Source organism: Leptosomus discolor, chromosome Z (assembly GCF_034619465.1).
Source record: "Leptosomus discolor isolate bLepDis1 chromosome Z, bLepDis1.hap2, whole genome shotgun sequence".
Classification (NCBI taxonomy): Eukaryota; Metazoa; Chordata; class Aves; order Leptosomiformes; family Leptosomidae; genus Leptosomus; species Leptosomus discolor.
Window position 1 is genome coordinate 49,042,469 of NC_141419.1, and position 25,698 is coordinate 49,068,166.

Sequence of the window (25,698 nt, forward strand, 5' to 3'; positions counted from 1 at the left end):
AACAGACACGATCTCTAGTCAAGATTTTATGTGAATTTGAGCAATCCATACCTACTAAGCCTCTGCTTTTCAGTCTTTCCCAAAGATTGAGAAAGTTATTTAACTATTTTGAAGTAATGTTGCTCAACAGTGTGATTTATACTAGTGAAGAGGCTGAAACATTGCAAAGATTGCTCCAAACTAGGCAGACAAAACATAATCTCTTGATTTAGTGCTGAAATTTGGTTGGTTTTTTTCCCCCTCCTTCCTTTGGACTTGAGTCTTAAAAGTGAAACCAAACAGCTATCCATAAGGATAACTTTCTACTGACCAACTAAATTGAAACATAGGGAACAATATGTTTGAGGGAGGTTGAAATAATTTAGTTGTAGGTATGTTTTCAGCATAAGTAGACAGTGCTTTTGCTTAAAATTGCACTGTGACGATTTGTTTTAGCATTTTTTGCTTACCTCTTTGATTGATTTGACTGCTTGTTCTGGAGGTGGTTTCTGCATTTTAGGGGCTTTAGGACTTGGCACTAAATCCAGAAGTGACAGGTCTTCCTGAATGTAGAGAAGTAAGGCCACTATGATCTGCTGACTGCAGACATGATACCATCTTAAACTTTTAAAGAAGTCAGATATGAGTCAGGTGCCCCAAATCTGTGATGAGAGGAAGAGAGCAGTGGCAGGGCAAGGCTTCACCCCGGAGGAGGTGTGGCTTTTTCTCTTTTCATCACCTTTCTATGCAAGGTTGAACAAACACAAGTACAGGATAGTCAGGGCACTTTGATCCTGTGCAGCTCTCACTGCAGTTTTGCTTGAGGTTCATCATTACTTATGCCAGTTTGGTGGGGAAGCCTTTGAAACTGGGTAGCTGGTGCTGTGCTAAGTTTCAAGTAGCATGATACTGCTAGGGTGGTTCTGCCTGCTTGTTCTGAGGCTTTCAAATTGTTCTGATATGGGTGTGTCTTCTGTTTGCATTTGAACCAGCAGTCTCTCAGATGCATGCTCATGCAGCCAGCTCATGAAAACCTTCCTGTTGTTAGTATTGGTCATTTAATTGAAATGTCCTGTCCTGCTTTTTTCTGTGACTTTAATTTCCGCTGAATTTAAGGTCACTTGCTCAAGTACAAGGAATTCTGGATGGGGTCCTCCTTGAGCACATATCAGATTTTCAACTTCTGCTTAGCTCCATGCTTTTTAATAGCATGTAATTTCTTGTGTGCTCACACCAGTGTCTGCCATTAAAATAGTGGTAAGTGGCTGGATTTGACCATGGCATTTGGTTTCCAGTCTGTCTGTTGATTTTTTTAAAATGTATTTTACTGTGTCTGAGTTGATGTTTTGAAACATCTAAAATCTGTGTGTTATTAGGGCATAATGTTCCTAGTGCAATCAAAATCCAGTCTTAACAGCAAACCCTATTTTCTGCCTCTTCAGAAGCACTTCTCTTTCTCTGGGCTGGATTTGACCTTTAGAGACCTTCCCTTAGCCCGTACCAGCCCTAAATGTGTTCTGTATACCACTCCTGAAACGAATTTTGTTGCAATAATAAAGTATTGTATCTGGTCAGATCTGAGGTCTGTCATCTCTGTGACTGACAAGCCAATTCAAAGGCTGAGAAATTGCAGTTTGCCCTTATTTTGTGAAAATTAGCAGGAGAACTTGCAACCAGTTATAACTGTCATGCTGTTTGGAGCTCTGCTTCCTGTCTAATCACATCACTGTTTGGCATGGCAAATACATAAAGACAGTAGGCTCTAGTTAAGTGGGTGCTCACTCTAGTATTATCTGATGTCTGCAGAGGCAGCACTGTTACACGTCTGATGGAGAGACGTCTCTCACAGAGCAGAGAGCTGTAGCCTGCCATAAAAACAGGTCAAGCAATGGCTGCAGAAGGAACAGCACTATGACTGTGAGCAAATTAGGCTTGTATTTTCACACTAGCCAATTCTGCATAACAGTTGTGCTGAGCTGCTTGATTTCTTGTCAGCAAATGAGGTTATTGGCTGTCCAGCTTGTTCAGAGGACAGTTTTGGCTCCTGCCAGTATCAATAGGGATACAGGCAGCTCTGGGAGCTATTCCCACCACACAGGGGGAAGAGTGCCTTGTAGGAAAAGGAAAATTAGAACGTAGTGATTGTTTTAAAAAACTATCTTAAAAATTGTTATTTTGTCATGCTTTCTAGACGTGTTGTCCAAAGTTAGGAATATAATGAGGACAGATGAAAACTTGCTGCTGTGCCAAGCCCAGCACTGGCCTGTCTGAAAGGTTTTGCTTTTCACATTGTAGATCAGGGTTGTCGGCTTGGTAGAGTACAATGCTCTAACGTACTTCACCATTAGGAGATAGCTGCTTCCTCTGGATGATCATCAGATCACAAGTCATTCCACTGTTGAACTTTTTGAAAGCCCATTTTTATTTTTATGAGAAGTAGCTTCAGATACCTTTTGTCTATAAATCAGTGTTGGGTGATGAGTGTGAGAATCAGTTACGGTGTTCAAGTCTACCCATCATGTATTCCTGAGGAATACTTCCCAGATACTTTGTTGAAAAATTAATACAAAACTCCAGCATATGAGGTACTTCTGTGGCAGGGCTTGGTTTGCCTGCCCTGGTCCTCTCACTCTGTGAGGGTTTGCTGAAAGCTAAGGCAGGTTTCTAGCCAGAGTCCTGGTAGTGGTCACGTGTGCTACCAGTAAATGCTTTCAGCTGCTGGAGTTCTAGCTCTTGGTCTTAGCTTCAGTCCCTTCATGTGCTTGTGTCTTGCAAAAACTCCTGTTGCTGGGAGTATGACCGATGAAGAAGCAATGCCCTGGGTGAAGCAGGCCTGTGTGACCAGGGAACCTCGTGATCTTGTCCTCCAAGTTGTGCCCAGGCTCTGTGGAGTGGTGTTGTACAGGCTTGACAGCCATCTGTGCAGTCAGGCTGGCGTGGATGTCCAAGTTACTGCTGTTGCATGAGAGCACTATGGAGGTACCACACGCCCACCTCCCTTGCTGTAGATGTGTGGTTTTACCTCAGTGGGGAACGTCGAGCTATGGGTGTGAACTCTGTGCAGGGAGGAGATAATGCCTTATTTGCTCACTTGTCATTCTTTCTTGCTTTGCTCCTTCTGTTAACTGGTGGAGACAGGTGCCTCTGACTGTACTGTGCTGGGAACCCTCTTGTCTTTCTTGTTTCCTTCAGGCACTTGTGGAAACCTGCTGACTCTTAAGAATGAAGCTAAAACTTCTCATGCCCTGTCCTGTCTCACTATTTCATCTTGCTGTGATGCCTTAATGCTGCTGTTATGAAAATTATTGGGTTGCCCTATGGGCAGTCTCTGTGATGAGAAATTAAGCATCATAATTTAACACTAGCTTCTCAGTTGCCTTGATGCTTCGCTTTGAGGAATACAGGCATAGCCAAAGGCTAGTAAATCCTCTAGCCACAAAGGATATACAGAAAATAACACAGTTGTTTTCTGCCTTGCATGTTCCATCAGTAGGAAGTGAAATCCCGTGAAGATAAATAGTCATGTTTGTAGATGGGACACACTGCTCTGCTTTCCTCTTAGCTTCTGAATTAACTTCTCCCACTTCCTTCACCCAGTTCCTTGTAGGGACTTAGGGCATATGAAGCTGGGAAGTAAACATTAGATCTGGCTGTCATGTTGTTTTCACTGAGCTTGTTAGTTTCAGACTGGCTGAAGATCTGGTTTATTGTAGATTATGGGCACAAACCCTTTGGGCAGAAAGCCCACAAATTGAAGTCAGACCTGGTGAGCTTTGTACTCTATGGTGGATTGAGATATGTTGAAATACCATTTACATGCCTTTTACTTTTAGAAGGCAGCATTCAGGATATGAAAACTGTAGCCACAATTTCCGTCGGATTTTGTTTTTCTATCTTGATGTTTAATTTTAAGAGACACTGCACCATTAAGTTTCTGGAGGAAGGTATCTGTGCTTCCAAGTGAAGCAAGAAAAAATGGGAGAAAAGTTTGAGGAGAATAGTCTTGCTCTGTGACCTGTCCCCACAGGTGTTTTTTGTCCCACTTGTCTGTGGATCTTCCCAGTATGGCTAGAAATGGTCACTGCTTACTGTGAAACTGTCATGGTCATACTTGTAGTAAGATCAGCAAATTAAAACTGGTTCCCAGCTGTCGTGTCTCTTGCTCTTTCCTGCATTGAGCCACCTTTTGAGCTTATGAAAGTAACTGGGGATGTGTTTCTACAGTGAGGACACTAAAAACCTCTGGCTTTGGAGAACATATGGACCATGGTCACTTTCTTCACGGCACAACCAGTGCTTCAGTTCTGATCTGGGTGGAACAGAGACACCACATAGCACTGACTTGCCATTTTTTGTAACGAACAATTTTTTTGTTCTGCAGTTCGATTTAACCAATAATGTAGTAAGCATGGAGTTTCCGTTTTTCTTTGCTAATTCATGGGGATGTCTTGAGCTCCTTGAGTAGCTGGGGTTTTTTATCTCTGTGGTTGGCAATGGTTTGGTTCTCAAGCAAGGAATGACCAGCCTAGCACCATGCTCAGGCATGAAAGTGCTGGAAAAGGCTGAGCTGTCAAGAAAACGCAAATCTTAAAAAGATTTCAAACAGTGTGTCAGTCCTATAGGAGATTCTCTGCAATATGAAAATCATGAGTTTCTGGTTTCCATGCCCAGAGTTCAGCCTCCAAGGTCAGTTTGAACAATGTGGAAACTAGGGACAGCTGTGTCTTTCATGAAGGCAATATCTGTGAAATGCTGCCATGTGCAATTGTCTAATCCTGACCTGTGACTTCAGAGCGGAAGGCTGGTTTTGTGGTTAAGGCACAAGACCTCCAGCTCTAGCAGCTCTTGGTTCTGCTGGGGGCTTCATTACATGACCATACGGAGGACCTTTCTCCCTGCCCAACACAGGAAATGGACTTCTCTTCTGCGTGTTTCACCTGGATGGGGACTGTCTCCTGCTTTGTTGCCATGCAGTGCCCGAGCTGGAGCTAGGCAGAACAAAAGCATTTCAGCCCCACTGGGCCTGCTGGCATTGGGGGCTGAAACCATGCACTCAGTGGCACCCTGAGTGCATGTTTTATAAGCAAAGCCTCTGTTTATGTTCTCTGCTGTTCCACTGTTGCTCCCTTGAGGTCAGGACTGAAACTGTAAAAGTAGTCCATCATGAGGATGAGTTGCCTCAGTATTCTTCTGCAGATGTTCATCCCATCACTGGATCAGCAAGATGGTTCACATCAGATCTGTCTTTGAGCATGGTTGCTCAATCTGACTTCAAATTCATCTCCACGTTTGTACCTGGAGCTTGTCTTGGTTTCTGGGACCTGAGGTTTTGACCAGGAGGTTGTACCCTGTGGTGGTGGTGAGGGGAGCCTGTGGGACTGCAGCTCCCCTGGTTTTCTGTTGAAGATGAAAGGGAGAGAGAAAGAGAGGCTGCATGTCCATGTCAGTGAAATTATGTGGAGAGACTCCTCTCCAGTGTGCTGTCTGGATGTTGCAGTTGTATTGCTCTGTGATAGACAGCTTGCAATAGCTGGCTGTACCAATGCTCTTAGTCAGGCTCAAGCACAAGAGAAGATACGTGAGTTAAATCACGTTTGAGCTGACATACTTTGCTTGATTTTTTTTCATAACTTGATAGCGTGTCTGAGCTTTTATGGCAGGAAAATAGTGCAGTAGTAGCTCTCTAGTTGTAAAATGTGTTCTTCCACTCCAAATGTTTGCATTATTAGGTAAGCTTGGCGTTAGACTTCAAAAGACTTGCCTGTTTCTTTTGTTTCCTGTTTTTGCAGGAGTTCTTTTAACCAATGCTCTTGTATTTTTTAGGCCCTAGTGGTCGAGCAGTCTTGGAGGAGAACTAGTTGTTTTCAGGAGGAAACTTCTATTAACTCTTGTAATATTGAAGTATCCAGGGCAGGAATTTAGACTGATCACAGTGTTCAGTGCTTTTCTGTGGTTTCATGTGCAAGTCATTATGCATGCCTCCATGATAGAGGGGGATTGCATAAGAAACTGAGCCACAAGTGCTGCAAGTAGGACCAGATGAGGTGTGAAAGAAAATGCCTGGTAAGAAAGGCTAGCTGTTTGCTTAGGGCACTGCAGCAGGACCATGCTGTTGGGATTCAGTCCCTCGGTTTCTCAGAGCTTCCATGTGTAGTCTTGGGCAGACAAGGGTTATGACCAGCGAGCACGGGTTCATGACCAGCTGGCTGGAAGCCAAGCATTGTCCCACAAGCAGTTTTGGTAACTTCATGTTCTGTTCCCTTCGTGTTTTCCTCCAAATGATGATGAAAACTCCTTCAGACATTTGTAGAAGTTGCCTTGGAAGGCAGCTTCGATTTTCAGCAAATTCTGGTGCTGAGCAAGTCTGAAAATGCTCGGCGTAATAAAGGCAAGTGAGAAATGCCCTGTTAGAGCTGGACTGGTTAAATACAGCCATGGAAGATGGTAAGTTCTTTGCTACTTCCTGTCATGATTACAGACAAGCTAGCAGAAATCTCAATGTAGTTCAGGTTGCTTTTCTGCGGTTACCTATAGGAAATGTCCCCTGCCAAGAAAATCCTGTTTCCATATGGCAAAAAAAAAAAACCCAAACCAAACACACAAACAAAAAAAACCTTAGGCAAACCCAAAAGCAAAACAACAATGAGGAATCAGAAAAGTAGGAGAATTATTGCTTGGTTACTTTTTTGAAAAGGTGTGTGACCCTTTAAGAGGAGCTTGAAAAATATTTTCAATGGGGACAGATAAAACGAAGCTTGCAAACATGTGATCTGTGCATGGCAGTGTGCCTTCAGCCAGCTACCCCTTTGTCCATCTTGAGTTTCCAAACTTTTGATGATCTCACCAAAAAATAAACAAGCTGCCTAAGTGTTTAGGGAGTTCAGCACATTTAGGAAGTAACCAAGGAATCAGGGCGGGGGGAATTTTTCCTGCAGTTGCGGTGAAGCAGGGTGCTTCAGCCTCTGTTGGAAAGAAAAAGATGATTTTATGTTATTTCAGGAGCTGGCTCTTTTTGCAGCCATTCACTGGACTGGGAGAGGGAATGGTGGTTGATTTTGGTGGTGGGGTGCAGTAGGACGTTTGCACAGCGTGGTCAAAACCAGTATATTGCTGAGTGGTCCTACTGCAGGGGAGAGAGCAGGGCGAGGGAGAAGCTTTCGTCCCAAAGTAACCTCTGCATTGCCTCAGCAGAGGGGGGTGATTTACTTTTTTTGTGTGGAACAAAAAGGCAACAGGGAATTTGTAACTGGATATGAAGACAAGGGAGCAATGACCGTCAGTAACCCCTGTGTGCTTCATGCTGCCAGAGGAGAGCGCGTCGCTTCCTCCCCTTGCTGGCTGTGCTGCCAAGCCTGGGCTCTGGGAAGCAGAAGTGCCACCCGGGCCACCAGCCTCCCTGTTACCACCAGTGGCACCCTGAGTGCCCAGCATGCTTTTTCCTGAGGGTTGGGCTTCTTGAGGGTATCATCTGCTGAGCTAAGCAAAAAAAAAACACACCAAAGGGGGGGCAGGCAGGGTTGCAGAATGCTCAGTCACAGCTGTTCCCTATAGGAGGGTGAAGGTACAAACTGTTAGGGCTCCCTTGCATTATTTTGCCTTTAGAGCTTGTTGTTTTCTGCTGTTTGCCATGGACTGCGGCATCCGCTTCCTAGAGTTGAAAAAGCAGTGTTAACACCTTTCTGGTTGATTTGGCTTCGGCTGGAAATCTTAACCCCAGTAAATCCCATGAGACTTGCTCTTTCAGTTCCTCCTGGCATAGCTGCTTTCCTCGTCACTGCTTATTTAAACGTAGTAAAGATAGAATTGTCTTCTCTCTTCAAAACCAAAACAAACCAAAACCCCCAAAATAAGGTAAGGGTCAGTTGCTTAAGCTCCAGGTTTGTGAACTTTAATAGTGTGCATGGATTATAATTTCCACATTGTTCCCCTCTGCTGTGATGGAGATACAAACTTGTTTTAAAGCCAGAGCTGAAACACCAATGGCTTCAGAAGGTGAAGCTTTTGGGAAAGAAAATGGAATTAAAAAGCATTTGCAGAAATTTTGCCATGTGTTTAAGACTGGTTCCTAGTGTGATTCTGCATCATATCTGTGTGTCTGCATATGTCTGACTTTGAAATTTATGGTAAAGTACATCTACTATTAACATAATTAAATACAGGCTAGTAAATCCCTCAGTGGTCCATGCACCAGCTCAGTCGCATGTTCAGTAACAACACAGAGATTAAGCGAAGATGAATCTTTGTGCAAGGCTAATGCTGGAGTAGGTTTCACCCCAGATCAGGGATGCAGCTTGGTGTGCCTTGCTTCTTCTGTGTGTGTATGTGCAATTTGAGCTGAAATAATGATGTTAAAGGGAGTTAGTTTTAGAGGTTTGTTTTGGGGCTTTTTTTTTGAGATCAAGACATCATGGATTGACATCTCCAAAAGCTGCCAGGTTTCAAAGCACTTTGCCAGCAGCTACTCTTTTCCCTTTGTGCCATGGTTTGTGTAATTTCCTCTTCCCCATTTGTCAGCTTTGCTTTTCCTGTTCAGAGCTCTCACGTGAGTTTCCTTTTGGCTTTACCCTGATGAGAATGTTGCTTGTTTTGTCACTTTCCAGACCTGAAGCTTCGGAATTTCCTTGTTGACAATGAGACATTGTCAGACTTCCTCCTTCATAATGTGTCCATGCCATCATCTGCAGTAGAGGAGCTACTAGATGCAGAAGTCAACCTCCAGCAGGTAAAGAGCATTTTCAACCACTAACATAATGCTTGTTTATTGTTTGTTTAACCATAGTGCCAAGATTCACAGTGCAGGACCCCTCTGTGCTATGTATTGTACAAACAGAGAAAAATGGAATCCCTGCTTCTGTTTTCCCTCTTGCCTTCAATTTACTGTCTTATTTGGTTGTTAGCTGTAAAAGGACGCTGAGTCCCACATGCAGACGTTTGGATCTGCATGAGAAAATAGCCTAGTACCCTTCAGGCTAAATTGAATTTCTTCTTCCCTGTTTTTGTTTTGTTTTGTTTTACCCAAGTAAAACATTAATTAGGTTGCTAGCACTGTTCAAACTGTTTTACTCAGATTAGAGTAAAATCCGGGGTGGTTGGTTGGTCACTCAGCATGGACTGGAGAGGGTTTCTCTGTATAGCTCTGCCTTAGATTCCTGTGCAGCAGAAGGAGACATGCTTTTCAGTTTGTGGCAAGCTTTTCAAAACAGACAGTAAACTTGTATATTATGTAGTACAAGAGAGTCCTGGCCTCAAATGAAACTCCTGAGTGCTGCTGTGATTGCCTTCATAAACATAGGCAGCGATGACAGTGGGCTGGAGGCCCTATCTTGGGACGGCTCTCTGTCATTGACAAGCTCGGAACATGTTTTTTTTGTAGGGTGGATGAGTTAGTACAACAGCATCCTTTCTAATGCAGAAGTCAGAACTGATTGCTTCAGACTTAAAAGGAAGACCTGTGATTCTCTTAAGGCAGTGCAAAAGTTGATGTGCAAAAGGAGCAGGAAATCCATTCTCTTCCCAACTCCAAATCAGATCTTTTCTTTGAAGAGAACTTGATTAATAGTCCTTTCAGACTTTATTTTCATGTAGTTAGAGATGCTGCCCCCCTTCGCACACATTGTCTCGTTCTTTAGTGAATTCTGTCAAGCCATCTGTTTGGTGCAGTTAGATAATTAGCATTACAAGTTAGGGATATGCTCTACTAAAAAAAATCAAGTGGAAAAAAATTCTTACCCATTTTAGGCTGCAAGTTTTGTTTTACTTTAAACTAATTTGCCGGAAATTCATGCTAGATTAAAACACAATCATGCTATGGATGGTTCTGCAAGGATAACCAGAAGGCTTCAGTAACAACATAGTCATTCTCCCCAACCTAACAGAAAGGCAGCAAGATTTTCAAAGAGGCAAAATGTTAAGTCTGACCTTACATCGTGTGGTTGCCATATTATATCTGTTGTATAGGCCAGTGGAAGGAAAAGAAAAGCTTAATTTTTATCTATATAAAGTATCTGAAGGGTGGTGAAGGGGTAATCGGTCATCTAGTTCTTGCTTGAATGCTTTAAGCTTTTTTCTTGTTTGTGGCATTCTCCTGCTGATTCTGCGAGGACACGGGGAGTGATACTGTTTAGCCTTAACAGCGGTTTGTGCTCTGGCGTGGCGGGAAGTAAGCTGCAGAGGAGGGCAGTGGCCCACCAAGTCTTTCTTTGAGCACTTTTGTAATACAGATAATAACTGAGAATCAGAGAGCTCTCTTCCTGCGGGATGACTTTATCTGACTCACAAAACTGACCCCTTTGATTCTGCTGGAGATCTGGGGATGAGATCTGACTTCACTGCTGAGCTGCATAGTGACTGCAGTATTTATAGGCAATAGTTGTTTCGTCTCTATATGAGTAGGTCACAGCTTCATAAGGTCATATAGAAGGGCCTGTTCAGAGTATGCAAACCTCTCACAGCAAATACAGCCTTCTCCTGCAGTCTGTTAGCATCCTGTGGTTGCTCAGCCAGCCCAGAAGAGATGATTTGAAAGCAATAAACTGAAATCACCAAGGAGGTGGGACTGTTGTTCACTGGTGTTACTGCAGTGGCAGTTCTCCAACTGGCCAAGCAGGGTCATGTATTCAGCATACTGAAAATATATTAAAATGGGCAAAGCCTTATCTTGATGGGCATGTTGCTTCCTGGGGCAGAAGGGCTCTCCGATAGTGGCAGGTGTGCTCAGAAGGATGTGGGGTTTGGAAGGATCCTGGGTCAGCAGTGGGCCAGCAGCTGTCTAATCAAGTCTAGCGTGCTGCCATTGTCCAGGTGTGGCCAGACAACTGTAACACAGCTTGGATGGCACAAGTAGGTCCTGTTGCTGTGAAAAGCTGCAGGGTCACAATGAGGTCCTGGGCCAGGGCTGCAGCGTGATGCATTGAGTGGCAGTGAGGAGTAAATCGTAATGGCCAGGGTGTACGCTGCCTGGAACAAATCTTCCGGTTTCATACAGCAAGGACAGTCCCAGGAGAGAGTGATGTGGCCTGTGAGCACGAAACAGTCACCTGTGACAGCTTTCAGACATGAGCCTGGCGTTTTGAGAGTCCTTAGAGGACTTAACTTGTCGTTTAGAATATATTTGCCTGTTGAAGAAACCATGGCTTCAGATGACTTGAAATGATTGCAGAGAGTTGTCTTGGTGTGACTGGGTGTTTTAGTTTGGGGGGGGGGGTGGGCAGGGCCTTTGTTCTAGGGTCATGTGCTGTGGACTTCACAGTGTTTGTAAAGAGCAGCTTTTCTCCAAAAGAGCTTAAAATCCAAGTGAAAAAGGTGGACAAACAGAGGGGATGGTGGAAGGATTGTTCACCTTCAGTTTTTTCAGTAAGCGCCAAGGCACTGGGAGACACTGGTTTTCTGTGTGTCCACCCAGGGAGGTTGCTTTAGATTCATCCCAGGTCTCTTGAGTGTCGCTCTAGTGCTACAGGAATACCTTCTTTTCACTATGGCTACAATGGTAGTAGTATCTCTGCTGGCAAAAAAGACACCCAAACTTTTTCAAAACGCCAGCCTTTTTGATGTGAGAGCTATCACTATTCAGCTGAGTGTGCAGTGTGGAAACATCCTATTATTGGCATACAGATGCAGACTAAAGTTAAAGGTTTGCGTAAGTATTGCATTATAAATCTCTTCCCTCTCCTGTCAGATCCATCTGCTTGTTTTCTGAACATAATGTGCTTTCCCTCTGGATTGTTGATGCCCTTTTGGTTTTGAAAGACGAGAAAATTTTCAGACTCGGGTAACTGTTAAGTCTTCTCAGATGTAGATCAATCCTCTTTAGTTGTTGCTGGAGGTTGGGTGATGTACACTGGGTATTACAAAAGAACAGAAAGAAGAAAGGAAGTGTAAAGCTTGTACCTGTAGATTCATGATAAAATTGTTCCCCGTGTCTAGCCCCAAGGCAAACAAAAAATTCTTTCCAACCTAAGACACTGGATTTTCCTTCTGTTTACAATCTTTATGAAGTGTGCACCTATTTGACATGTACCTCTTTGTTGTTCAGCAAACCTAAAGCCTGTAATTGACCTTATTGAACTAGAAGTAAAATACACCTGAGAAAGAGGACTCTAGGATGTTATCTCTTGTTCGTTGCAGCCAGTAAGATAATTTTTTTTCACTGATACATTATCTGCCCCAAAACACTGCAAAATGTTTCTCTCAGCAGTTAGTAAAGACATATTTCAGAGCTAAGGGAGAAGGTAATCCTGATCCAGAACAGCACAGAAAATGTGGCTGGCAGATATATCTGAGGAGTTTGGGACATAGGTCTTTTGCCCTTCACATACATTTGCCAGACTCATGTCACAAGCCTTGTTTTGTCTCTATGGCTCAGTTCCGAGATGACTGAAGATTAGGCAATGTGTGTACCCTTAGTTGGAGGAAATGGCTGCTATGGAGGACAGGATCACTGCTGCTCTGTGCATGTTTGTGGAGAAGTGGAGAGAGACCTGCCTCCCCCAGGACTTCTCCCTCCTGTACTCATAAGGGAAACACGTTTTTCTTGGAATCGAGTTGTGCATGGGTCAGGGCTGTGCAACCTGTAGAGAAGAATGCCCTCTTCTATCCAGAAATGTTAGGAGTGGTTAATTTTGTCTAGGTGATAACCAGTTTTGTGATACAAATCTTACACAATGGGAGATTTATGTGCTTTCCCCACTTTTCCAGGTTATTGTGTCTGGTTACCGAATGCGACTCCGAGATCTCTGCAATAGCTCAACACTGTCTGAATTTCTTACAATCCAAAATCGGACAGCCATGGACTCTGAAGACTTCATTTGCACCTTGCCAAAGGAAAAACTCTATGCAGCTGAACAAGCCTTTGGTTCTAACCTGAATCCTTTGAAGCCGCTTCAGGTGAGCGCACTGATCCTGTCTGTGAGAGGCTATTGTTGACACAGTGACATTTTCTAGAGCTTTCAGTCTAGGAACTCATCCCTGCATTTCTGGAGTGAACTGTTCATTGGCAGCAAGAAAGAAGAAAGATGGTCTTTTTCACTGGAGCTTGAATGACATTGCTTCTTCCTGTCATTCTTAACAATTCCTGTTGCAGTATGGTACTTGTGGAGCATAAACGTGTGTGGTCAGTGGTTCAGTTTGTCAAGAGGGAAATATTTATGCTGCGTAGTATGTCCCTGTGTTTTAATCAGATGTTTTGCCTTGGCTGGAATAAGCCCAGATATTACTGGCCTGTACTGAATGCTAAAACCATCACCCTCTGCCCTTACCATGGGGCTACTGAGTACTGAAGTTTCTAGGCAGTGGCAAGCCACAACCTTTGAGCAGGTTTAATTCATATAAAGAAGAGCCAAGTTTTAAAGCCCTGTTTCAAAGATTGAACAACTGCATGGGTTTTGGAGCAAGAATTAATTGAATTTCAGGAAAATACATTCTTTAGGGGGTGGTTGGAGACTGGAGCAGACTTAGCTGTTCATGTAGGAAACCCCAGCGGTGCTTTGTTATAGGTCCACAATATCTGGTAAAGTAGAAAAGTTTGTGGAAGTTAGCGCTGGAAATACCAGTAGAGGGAAGGGACCACAGAACCCACTGTGTTACCCACTAAAACAAGCACTCTATTGTCTGCTGTGGGAGAAATAAACACTTCGGTTGTGTGAGTTTCCAGATTTGATGAGCCTTTCAGGACTGAAAGTCATGTACTACTTGGTTGGCTTTGTGCCCAGTCAAAGAGGGTCATTATCAAGCACTGGAATCATATTACTATTCTGCGCAGTACATAGAGGTTGGTGACTTCTCTCCACAGCTCATCTTCTGTTTTCCATGTGTCTTCCATCTGCATTTTTTCTTTTCTGCTGGAAGAGCAAGTTAATGATAAGTGTTAAAGAGGTGAGGTAACAGCACTAAAATTGTCCACATAACAAAGATGGGCTGTTTGAAAAGGAATAGCTACAAGCAGTTTCTTGTATTCAGTTAGATGTATATGCATGCATTTACTTTAAATCATTCAGAGATGCTAGAATTTTGGCGACCAAAGGGGATGAAAATAGGCAGCTATAATACAACTCAGTAGTGGTCTTCTGGGCCCTCTGGAGTCTCAGTCTTTTCTTATTTATGGAAGTCTCTACAACTTAGGTGACAGAAGCAGGTACTGAGTATGTCTGTGTTGTTGTGTCTGCAGTTTGTTGGTGAAAGAAAGTGGTCATAAGCCACTCTGTGCCACTTCACAACAGCAAAGTACGTTAAGACATTATGTGCAATTTTGGGGGACATTTGAGAAGCTGGCTCATAGTCTTGGCTTCAAAGGAAAAAAAGCTTGAGTCCAGAAGCCAGCAGGTCTAAACCTGCTGTGAATTGTACACTGTCTTGTAAAGGTCCACAAGTTTCCTCAGAAAAATGTCACAGGCTACCCTCTAGTTAAGCTTCTGTAATGCATTAGTGAGTGAAATAAAAACCAACTGGCTTCAGTGTGGCCAGGCAAAAATGAATAAATTAACTCTAGGATCATGACAAACACGTTTGAAATTTAGTGTCTTTAAAGGCTAAGAAGTGCCTTGACCTGCAGTAACATCTTTGAACAAAGAGGGAACTTTCTGTTCATGAACAAAGGAGGCTTTTTACATAGCTTATAATTAAAGACAGCGTGGGTCAAATCTTGGACATGGACATTGAAGGTAGCATGCACCGTATCTGCTACAGAGCCTGTAAACCAATGCAAACAACTTGTCCAGAGATTTAATTTTAGGTTTTTTTGCTTAATCCCCTTGATGTACTTCACAGCATGAAATAAAGGCCAAATCAAATGCAGATACAAAGCAGTTCAGAGCCAGGTTTTTGGTTCATGTAACAGGACCTGGGCTCCACTGGTGGTGGCATTCTGTGATTTATGGAGAGGCAGCATCTTAATATGATTAGGTCAGTACAATTGGGGTGAAAAGAACTTGCAGCTAAGTTCAAGAATTGTGGTGAAAAGTACTTACAGCTGTCTGCAAAAACAGTGTAAATTCAACACCAAGGGCTTGAATAGGGAGTTTTTGCCTTCAAGTTTCTGGGCAGTAGAGTGGCTGTAGGTTCTTGAACTATCTTAATCCAGAAGACTCAGGCCAACATCCACCTGCTTGCTCCTGCATTCCCATTTGTTGTTCCCTCTGCAAGACAATGCAGTAAATTACAACATGGAATTGATCTGGATTAAAAGTAACTGATCTGATTGTGTGCTTACACAAACATTGGTGCTGAAACATGAAGGGGAGGGTGCAAAATGGAGAATGCAGTGGTCAGAGCAGGGCAGGGGGGAGGCACGGGGCTGAGATCAGCCTGGCTTAAAGTAAGCGTTTATTTGCAGCCTGAGGGAATCCATAAGTGTTCTAGGTAACTCTCAACAAACCAGTAATTATTAGCAAATTTTGGACACAGCACAGTTTTAAAAAGGAAATTAAAGGGTGTACATGGTGAAATGCATAAGCTGTAAATGTCAGAGCACCGTCAAAGTTTTTTTAAAAAAGAAAGGCAAAAAATAAACACTCTTCTTTACATACCTGCTCATCAGTTCTATCCAGAACAGCTTGAGTGTTGCCCAAAGCGCAGTGGTACAGTTAAGGCAAAGACAGACTTCTAATTAAAGTTTTCCACTAGAATTTCTAGCTCTGCCACTGATCACAGAATCACAGAGTAATAGGGGTTGGAAGGGACCTCTGGGGATCATCTAGTCTAACCCTCTGCTGAATCGCGTTTGTCTAGAGCAGGTTGCACAGGACTGTGTCCAGGCAGGTTTTGACTATCTCCGGAGAAGGAGAGTCCACAACCTCTCTGAGCTTTGTATGACTTCAATTTAGCCTGCTCTGCAGGATGAGATAACTGAGCCAAGCACATGGAGTCATGGTAAGGAGGTTAAAATGTATCTCCTTGTTTTTTCTCAAGGGTGGGCTCTTTAGATCAAAACCAGCAGAATATCTGGGAGTGATCACAGGGCACCAAGACCGAGGATCAGCTTTCCTTCTTGGCTGAGTATTCACTCCACTAGAAACAACCAGTGTTTCAAAAAGTCAAATTCCCTTTTCTAGGACCCATGTCTTAATCTTCATACATCCTCTGAAGCCTTTTGGCCAACAGGAAGTACTACGGGGCATAGGACATATTGTGTAAGCCACTTGTGGACACATCTTATCTTTTTGAGGTTTATCTTGCACTGAGTGTAATCAGTGAGAAGGAGAAGCTGGTTTGAGAACAACAGTGAAACAGTACCTCTGATTGCATGCACACAGATTTCCTTTTTGGCTTTATCCCTGTGCTAGGCCAGCAGTTGTCCCATGGGAAAACTGCACAGTTTGGGAAAGGCTACAGGCACCCCTGGTTATCAAGAGCAATGGTAGTAAGTCAGAGGTGTCCCCCTGGACTGGTGTTGTGATGGGGTGGGGACCGTTGTACATGACAAAAATACCTGTCCGTGGGACATCTTCCCCGCTGCAAATCTCCCCAGTTTTGAAAATTATTTGGGGGGATTGTTAAATGACAAAAGACAATTCAAATTGGTCCTGTGGGATTTTAACTCCACAGTGCTGCCTAAGAAAGAGCTTTGCTACACTCATTTCCAGTGGTGTGGATCTGTAATAAGCTGTAAATATGTTGTGGCTTGTGTGCTATAGTCAGCCCTGAAGGAGTGTGGGTGAGCACATGAAAATATGATTGTTTTTTTCTCCCTTCGTAACATGGGTGGTATTTTGTCATATGGTTAGCATGAACTAAGCGTTGAATAGTAAATGCATTCCAGTTGAAAAGTGGCTTTAGAAAAGGTCTCTTAATGTAAACACATGCTGCAACTGAACTTGTGGCTTTCCTTGCTCTTTTGAGAGTGCACAGTGCTACAGTGCTTTTAAGCAGCTGTACTTGGGGACTTCCAGGAAACAAAAGCAGAAGCTTAAAGCATATGATTTTTCTGCAAAGTTCAGTGTAAAGTTTCTGCTAAGATCAGTATGAAGTTGTAACAACTATTTCAAAGCAAACTTGCCAGAGTGGTCTCATTAAGCAGAAACAGCTCTATGATGCAGACAGTGGCTGAATTTTGTTACAACCTCCCAACAGTTCAAACACATGCATTCTCCTGCATGTTAAAGAAACAGAGTTGTCTGTCCCTTCTGGCAGGAGCTGACAGGTGGACTTATCAAGGCTTGTCTTGACTATGCAGTCAACTCTAGTCATCTGAAGTGTTTGTCTCTCTTTTGAGTCTTGTAGCATGCACATACAAGCACACAGAGTCCTTTCAGTGCAGTCTGTACCTCAAGAGTATTATGATGTTGGCCGCCCCAAAAGACCAGTCCAGATGAAGGCGTGACTTGCCAGACTCTAACACAGTAATTGTACAGGGCAGCTCTGTTGAAAACCTGCTAGATCTTTGTCTTTCCCCAGTATGCCTAGAAAGGACAGGTGATGTTTTTGGAGCATTTCACTGGAAAATGAGTCATTGCCCCTGCCCCCCTCAAAGATGTAGTGCAGACACCTACTAAGGACACTCTGACAGTGGGACCAATCTTACTGGAGCTGCCCTGAATCTAGAGAGCTCTTATGAATGTAGTGAACTACTTTATTTAATGAGCCACTGCAAAGTTATTTTCCAGGATATTCATGGCATGCTCATCTGTATGAAGAATCGTGGCCACTTGAGACTGATTTTTGTCATTGTTTCTGGAGATACGACTTGTGAGAGGCTCCCTGAGTAGGTTTTAGGATGCAAAGGTTGGTGGTAAAGAAAGAAAAATTTCTTCCATAGCAATGGCATCATTGCAAGTTCTGGTGAGAAATTAACTTGGAGTGCTGTGAGTTTGTTAGGGAAGAAAGGTCATGGTGGTGAAAGGACAGGTGGCTTCTCCTCACATTTCAGGGTAAGGTTTGCAAGCACCTTGAATCATCTAAGACTTGCACACTGGGTCAGACCAAAGTCCTGTTCAGCTCAGTGTTCTCTGAGTGCTAGTCCATCAGTGGCCCATAACGGAGGCATGTGAAAGAATGCAGCCATGGGGCAAGTATATAGTAATATTTCCTCAATGTAATGTCCTGTTCTTTGTAGCTTGCAACTCAGACTTTCTCAGCTAATGCTGAGATCTTGGTGTCTAACAGCATTTGGTAAGCTTTTTTTCTTTAATGAATTCTTCCAAGCCTTTCTCAAACCCACATTAACTTTTTGTACCTTCAGCGTTGCATAGTAGCTACTGAATGTCTCCATTTTGACTAAGCTGTGTGTGCAGTAACTCCTTTGGTTTGTTTTAAACTGATCTTTTCACTGGAAACCCTCTAGTCCTGTATGATGAGGCACAGTGAGCAATCATCCCCTGTTCCCATTCTCCATCCCACTTGTAATTCTACAGACCTCTGTCATAACCTCTATTTGTCATTAGAGGTCCTATTGGAAGAACTGTGGTCTATTGTTCTTCCTTCAGAAGCCATTCTTATCTTGAATCATATTTGTGGCCTTTTTCTGTACTTGTGTTCCTTCAGAGATGGGAGGACCCAAAATTGCACTTAGTACTTGAGAACCAGGATTGCACTGTGGATTTATACTGACGTTGATCTGTCTTATCACTATAATGCTAAGATCTCCCTTTCTGAGTGGAGTAGCTAGTGCAGAGCCATCAAAGGGTATCTTAAGGTAGAACTGTCTTCTCCTTGTGTACTGTACTTTGCAGCACTGAATTTCGTCTGGCACTTTATAACAGTATGTCAGCATGAGGCCTTTCACTAATCGTTCACAATTGGCTTTTGACTTTTCACTGTTCTGAACCAATTAGTATCATCAGAAAACTCTTCCTCATCCACCCTGTCCCTGAATCACCTCTGAATATGCTGAACAACAGGAATCTGCTTAGAGCTTGATGAGGTATGTGGAGCTGAACAAGCACATCTACTGTTACACATGAACCTAGGACTTTCTACCTTGTTGCTAAGGTGGTAGCACAGCTATGTAGCTCAGATACTTGCTGACTGTTTCTTTAAATATGTCTTGAAGCTCTTAGCCTGTGGTGAGTTTGAATTGCTCTTCTTTTAGCCCTAATGATGTGTTTTGACAGACTTGCTTGAGCAGGTCCAGAAGAGGGCCATGAAGATGATCAGGGGGCTAGAGCACCTCTCCTATGAGGACAAGCTGAGAGAGTTGGGGTTGTTCAGTCTGGAGAGGAGAAGGGTCCGGGGAGACCTTACAGCGGCCTTCCAGTACTTAAAGTGAGCCTACAGGAAAGCTGGGAAGGGACTCCTTATCAGGGAGGGTAGTGATAGGATGAGGGGTAACAGTTGCAAACTGAAAGAGGGTAGATTTAGATTAGCTATTAGGAAGAGGTTCTTTCCTGTGAGAGTGGCAAGGCACTGGAACAGGTTGCTCAGAGAGGCTGTGACTGCCCCCTCCCTGGAAGAGTTCAAGGCCAGGTTGGATGGGGCTTTGAGCAGCCTGGTCTAGTGGAAGGTGTCTCTGCCCATGGCAGGGGTTTGGACTAGATGATCTTCAAGGTCCCTTCCAACCCAAACCATTCTATTATTCTGTGATCCAAAACTTAAGGACTTGTGTTTAGTAGAAATCCACAGACGTTAGAGAGACCCTCCCTGAATTTGCAAATGGCTTTGGAGCAGGCACTAACTGTGCACTCAGAAAAGTTAGCTGGGTCTTAAATGCCCCAGCAGATCAGTGGAACAGTGCCCATTTACACCAGCTGCCACTGACCAGGTCATACTGTCCTCCAGCAAGTCACCTAGAACAAGTTAAAGCCTCCAGGCTTTGCTTCCAGAAGTTACTCCAGGAAAGACAGGAAAATGAAAAGCTTCAGCCCAAATGATGTGTGCTATAATCAAGGGTTGGCTGTTCTTTTGTGTGTCACAGTGCCGTAACTTTAGCATGCTTTCAAGTGCTGCAACATAGAGCTGCTAATGTGAAATCTTAGGAAATAATTTAATCTTCATTCCCTTGAAACAAGGATTGTGTCCAAATGTTTCCCATGCGAGACAATCCAGATATGTGAACAGGAGGGGGAAAAGAACCCCACAAATGAAAACCCAGGCCCACCAGTTACATGTACAACAGCTGGAAACAAGGAGTTGTCTTCAGTGTGACTCTCTGCTAGACCAAATAGTTTCCTGGAAGCTGTGCCTTCCACTTCTGGAAACCTGTCAGTCTTTCTCTTGTGATGATGGTGAGTGTCAGCTGTTTCATGGAAACTGGTTGTTTTAAAATGCACCCTTGGTTTAAATAAAAAATGTCAAGGCCTGATGGGATGATGTACACTGCAGTAGGAGTTCTCTGCATCTGAGCTAGTATCTGTGGAGTCGCACTGAAAGCTTATGTCTGCCACTGGCCTTTTCCTCCCTTGTATAGACTTTGCATCGCCTTCTTAGCACTGGCTTGCAGGGTATCAGGTCTGTCCACGTGCTGTCCTGTAGGCTGTGCTTGTTGTGTGACCTGGAATGCAAGCCATCCTTTGCACTGTAAGTGTACCTGCTTGCATTTAGCGTTTTATTGGGATGGTTCTAGTTGTGGTACCTGTGTACCTAACCCAGTGAGGAAGGAAAGGGTAGTCTCTATCACACTGTAGGGCACTGAAGCCCAGAGTATTTTAAGCTCAAGGTTGCACGGAAAGTGAGCCCTGTCTTCTCCATCAAGCACTTTGCTGTGTAAACAGTCCTTACTATTCTTTACGAGAATGTTTACAAGAGTTTAATTTCTTTGTTTGTGCCTTGCAGTGACTTCTAGTTTCCTTTTCTCTTCCTGCAGAGACAACTTTCTTTCGATTCCTCCTTGCGGGATCTGTCAGAAACTGTGGAAACTTTGAGAGCGAGCCTTGGGAGGCTTGTTAAAGAGGTAAGGGGTGCCTTCATGTCAGGAGAGCACATCTCTGTGGTTGCTATCTAAGCCTGCAGCCTAGTACAAGAAGCACGAGTCTCCTTGGTGCAACTCAAAGTCAAATCTCTGGCTTGTTTTGAAACTTGCCCCCATCCTGCAGCTGTTCTCCCTGGGTCAGCAGAGGCAGCACACGCTTTGCAGCCCCTTGGCACTTAAAGTTACAAACACCATAGGAGTTTATCGGCTGTGTGGCTAAAGAGTGGGTCCTCGTGGGAGGAGCAGGAATTAAGATGTTTTCTGTGGGGTTTGCCTTCTCAGCGGTGGCACAACTGTTGGGCTTTCAATACATCTGCTGCCTGTCAGTGCCTTGCAAACTGTGTGTGGAGGTTTGACTCCTCTGTAGTTTGATTATTCACTCAGTTGCCAATCAGGTCAGGGTTGTTACTTGGTTGTTATCTCCTGGTCTGTGGGTGCAGGGGGGGTATGGCATGTGGAAGAGATGTTGCAGCTGTTCTAATCTAAGGTAGATGCTATAGGCTACTTTTGCTTTTCGTGTAACTAGCTTTTTGGGGCAGAGGTTGCGTTCTGGTCCTTGTGCGGCGCTCACAACGCTGGCTGAGAAAGGCTCTGGCAAAACACAAACAACGTGTGCAGTGACATTACAGAGACTGCAAGTACTTGTTCTTGCAGGTGAAACCGTGGATTAAGAAAAAAAGCCCTGCATGCCTAGCATGAATCAGAAGTCCAAAACCACGGGGTTTTTTTGAGCCAGAAACTTATCTTAGTTGCTTTTTGGCTGCCTTTGAAGTGCTGCCTCTAGGCAGCACATTCTCCCCCCGAAGCAGAGATCGCTACCATCTGCACTGAACAGTGCCGCCGCCTCCCCTCCGCCGCTGCCCTTCCGCCCGGGCGTCCGCGGGAGGGAGCCGGTGCCGCGCCCGGCAGTAACCCCTGAGGGCCGGCGCAGGAGCGGTCACCTCGGGTCGGGTCGGGTCGGCCCGGCCCGGCCGGCACCTCCCGGCACGGCCCCGCCCCGGCAGCCGCCGCCGGGCCCCGGCAGCCGCCAAAGCGAGAGGGTCCCCGATCGGTGTCAGTTGAGGCCGTGGCACAGCTCTTGCTGCTCGCAGGGAGGTCGCGCTTCAGAGCTCGGCTACAGCTGTTTCCCGTTACGTCACTTAAGCTTGCCTTTTTTTTCTTGTCTGGGATAAAAATAATTGAAACCATGTGACACTCCGTTTGCTGATGTGGCCGAAAAAGTCCCAGGGTAATGTGCCTTTTGCGTGGCAGCTGTTTTGGGTAAGACTGCCTTTTATTCTGCCCTATTGCTATGCAAACAAAGGCAGCTTTTTCTTCCGAGTACAGCGTAGAGCTGCTCCAGATGGCTTGACCGAAAGTTACTTCTTATTGTCTGGCAGGCTGATTTCTGTGTGAAAAGGAGGGACTTGCTTCGTTGTTTCGAAGGGCAGCAGCTTGAGGAGGTGGAGAAAACTATTGTTTGTGCCATGTCTAGGAGCCTTTCTAGCAAGAAATTTTTAATTAGACAATGGTCTGAACAAAATACTTGTCTCTTGAGTATAGGGACTGATATGATCTGTGTCCTTGGGCCTCTTTGAATCAGCCTAGGAGGGCAGGTTGAACACCGAGAGCAAGGGCAACTGTTAAGAAACACAGAGAGGAAGGTCTGAGTCTGGGAGGATAGTTCAGTAACTGTTTACACGTGAGGTACTTGCTTCCAGTGGTGTGAACAGAGCAGCTCTGCATATCAATTTTAAAGTTGCTGGTGCCAAATATGAAACAAAGCTCCTTGCTCAAACTGTGTTAAAATTGATGTAAAAATGTATTTGCTACTGCAGTCCCTCTGTAAGAGGTTAACACCTCATATGCTCGTGGGAATTAGCTGCACTTCCTATTTGTGTACCTTTGCTCATGTTAGGGAGTTTATGGTACTTTAGCTAAAGCAGTTGACTTTTTGCTGAGGAAAAAACAGCTGTTTTACCTAAGGTACCAAAAACTCTCCAAGGGGTCCCTTTGAATTGGACACTCAAACCGTCACACGTGAAATGCATCCTTGGCATTTTGGGTGAGGAATCATCAAATCCAGAAATCCACATGAGCATACGTAACCCACAAAAGCTGTTGTTTGACATTTTTTTTCATTAGTGTCCCATGATGCTAGTGTCCTGTCAGTCACCCTGAACCTGTGGTGCCAGATTGAGTGGCACCAAGGTGCAGACAAAGGCAGCAGTGAGTAGTGAAGAAATGAAAGTACACTTGAAGCAGTCACTCTGGACACACATACTGAATCCTCAGGCTTTAGCTGTTCTTACAGCTGTCTTCCATCATATCAACCTGTTGTGTTTTCAGGAAGGGAAAAATAGAAGTTCCTTGCTTATGTGACACATAGTAGCTGTTGTTTAGCATCCAGAATTTTTCTCCAGATGTTGGCACATTTAAAGCATGCACAGTGCTAGAGATGAACACAAAGGGTCAGGTTTGCCTCCCAGTCGAAAGCCAGACACTCTGGGTGTGCTTTCCATGGGTGAATTTGGATTGAATTGTTCCAGCACACCGTCACTTTCTGCATTGTTGCTGGCTGGCTTTGCTAACTGTTGTAGGCTTCGATTATCTGCATTTTATTTAAACAAAGGTGACAAAACCAATACATAGTGAACAAAATGGGCACATGGTCTCTGATTGACTCCGTTGTCGTCTCTGAAAACAGTGCAGTTAGATCATGGCATCAGAAGTTGTTTCTGAGACGCAGCTGATAAGCAGTTACAAATACGTGTCTCAGCAGCTCAGCTTGCCCTTATTAGTGCATGTTACTTGTTTTGGGCAGCACAGCAAGAACGCCCAGCTTAGTGTCACCTAGTATTTCAGTAGCAGTCAAGAAATCAGATCAAATGCTAGAGAAGATTTAAAAAGAGATGGAGAACCAGTAAGATACTCCCATGACGCTATATAAAACCATGGATTGCCTTCCTGTTCGATTTGGAATACAGACCTAGGCCCTTGGATAGCAGAACTGGAAAAAGTTGACAGAAGAGCAATTAGGACATCTAGAAGTGGAATGACTTTCACACAGGGAACAATGAGTAGACTGGGACTTGTCAGCTTGAAAAAGAGATGAGTTGGGAATATTACAGAGGCCTATAGAGTTGAATGGCCCAAAAAAAGAGAGATGGTTATTGAATGTTCACTGTCTCTTCCAGTGCAAAAAACATGGCACCAAATGGAGCTAAACATAGGCAAGTTAAGAACAGGGGATAGGAGGTTCTTTCTAGTGCCATGTTCAATGTTAAATACTTGCGAATCTTCAAAACTCTAGGACTCTACCATGGAAGAAATTCATTGAGAGTTAGGAAAAGAAGTTGCCTGAGCTGAAAATAAATGGAAGCTGGAAGGTTACTTGAGGGAAGTATCCTACAGTCTTTCCCTTGCCTTATTTTTTCCCAGCATCCACTTATTGTCACCATCACAGAGATTATGGAGATAAATCGGCTTCTAGTCTGTATGGACACACCTCTGCTGCTGTTCTTACATCTCCAGACAGGGAGTCTGAGAGCGATGCTTGAATGTATCATGAAACCAGTGCTCATGGAGGTGCATTGCTTTTTCTGTTGTGGTGAGCTTGCGCATGCCTCTGAGTACAGCAACATTAATGCAGTGAGTGTCTGAGGCTGAGCGCCTAGTACTTCTGTTCATGATATATTGGAGGTTGATGCTTATGCCAGACAAATGAGTCTGGAGGTACCAATTGTCCTGACCAGTTGTGTGTTGTCAGGTCAAGCCTGGTGTCAGGCCAGCTGGGCAGGAGAAGGGTCCTTGCTGTGGCTCATGCTGTGATCAGGCTCCAGGTTGCATCTGGGCTTGTTTTCAAGAGTTTTCTGGGAATGCTCTTGACAACAGGCCAGGAAGGTGCTGGGGCAGGGACAAACGATACCTATCTAGGACGTCGATCTGGCTGCCTGGTGTAAATCAGTGGAGGTTTGTGACCTTGGTGGAATTGTGCCAGGTGACACTATTGGGGTCTGCAGCTCATCAAGCCTGTGTCCCATGAGCTGCACTCACTTCTTGTTTTTCCTTACTCCCTCTTCTGACTCAGTGCACCCCACTCCACCCAGCATGAGGGGGCTCCACTGGAATGTGAGCTGTTGTGCAACTGGGAGAAGCAGCTTCCACGTGAGAGGGCAGGGGAGGGCAGAAATCACCCGCAGCACTGGAGGAGAAACTTAAGAGTAAAGAGCTTGGCATGGACATGTTCCTTGTGCATGCACAGAAGAGACTTTGCTCTGTGTTCTCCCACTGTGGTGGGGGGAAATGTGCTTTCCCTGTTGATGTTGTGTTCGAGGGGATTCTCATCTCTTCAAAAATAGATGTGTGATTTGAAGGAAAATGGCAACATCTCCTTTTGCTAATCCTTTTCCTATCCCTGCTTCCACTCTCTCCTCCCACCTCCCCCTCCAGTTGCTGACCATGAAGAGCTGGAGTGACATGAGGCAAGAGGTGATGTTCCTGACCAATGTGAATGCCTCAAACTCCTCTACACAGATCTACCAGGCTGTGTCGCGCATTGTGTGCGGCCATCCTGAAGGTGGAGGGCTCAAAATTAAATCCCTCAACTGGTATGAAGATAACAATTACAAAGCACTATTTGGAGGCAACAGCACTGAAGACGATGTGACTAACTTCTATGATAACTCCACAAGTAAGTGTAACCCTGGCGTGGCCTGAGGTCCCATCTACTTCGTGGCTGTAATCGCTAGTGTTTCCCAGATTTCCATAGATGAAAGCAGGTGTTCCTGAGGGACAGCATATTTTCCAGTGTTTCAGAAAGGCATGCACATGCCTCTTCCTGCACATGCCCTTAAGGCCAGTGAGGATATCAACATGCAAGGGATTCCCGAGGGCCTTGTGTGGAT

At 44.4% G+C, this 25,698-nt stretch overlaps 1 protein-coding gene across 2 annotated transcripts in view; it reads left to right on the forward strand.

The window, feature by feature from the left end:
- ABCA1 (ATP binding cassette subfamily A member 1) overlaps window positions 1-25,698 on the forward strand; it is an 82,099-nt gene that overhangs the window by 22,560 nt on the left and 33,841 nt on the right. For both annotated transcript variants that reach the window (XM_086480217.1, XM_086480216.1), the window contains exons 5-8: window positions 8,580-8,701; window positions 12,673-12,861; window positions 20,708-20,794; window positions 25,244-25,484. In XM_086480217.1, coding sequence (XP_086336343.1) covers window positions 8,580-8,701; window positions 12,673-12,861; window positions 20,708-20,794; window positions 25,244-25,484 — 639 coding nt within the window. The remainder of the gene's footprint in view (window positions 1-8,579; window positions 8,702-12,672; window positions 12,862-20,707; window positions 20,795-25,243; window positions 25,485-25,698) is intronic.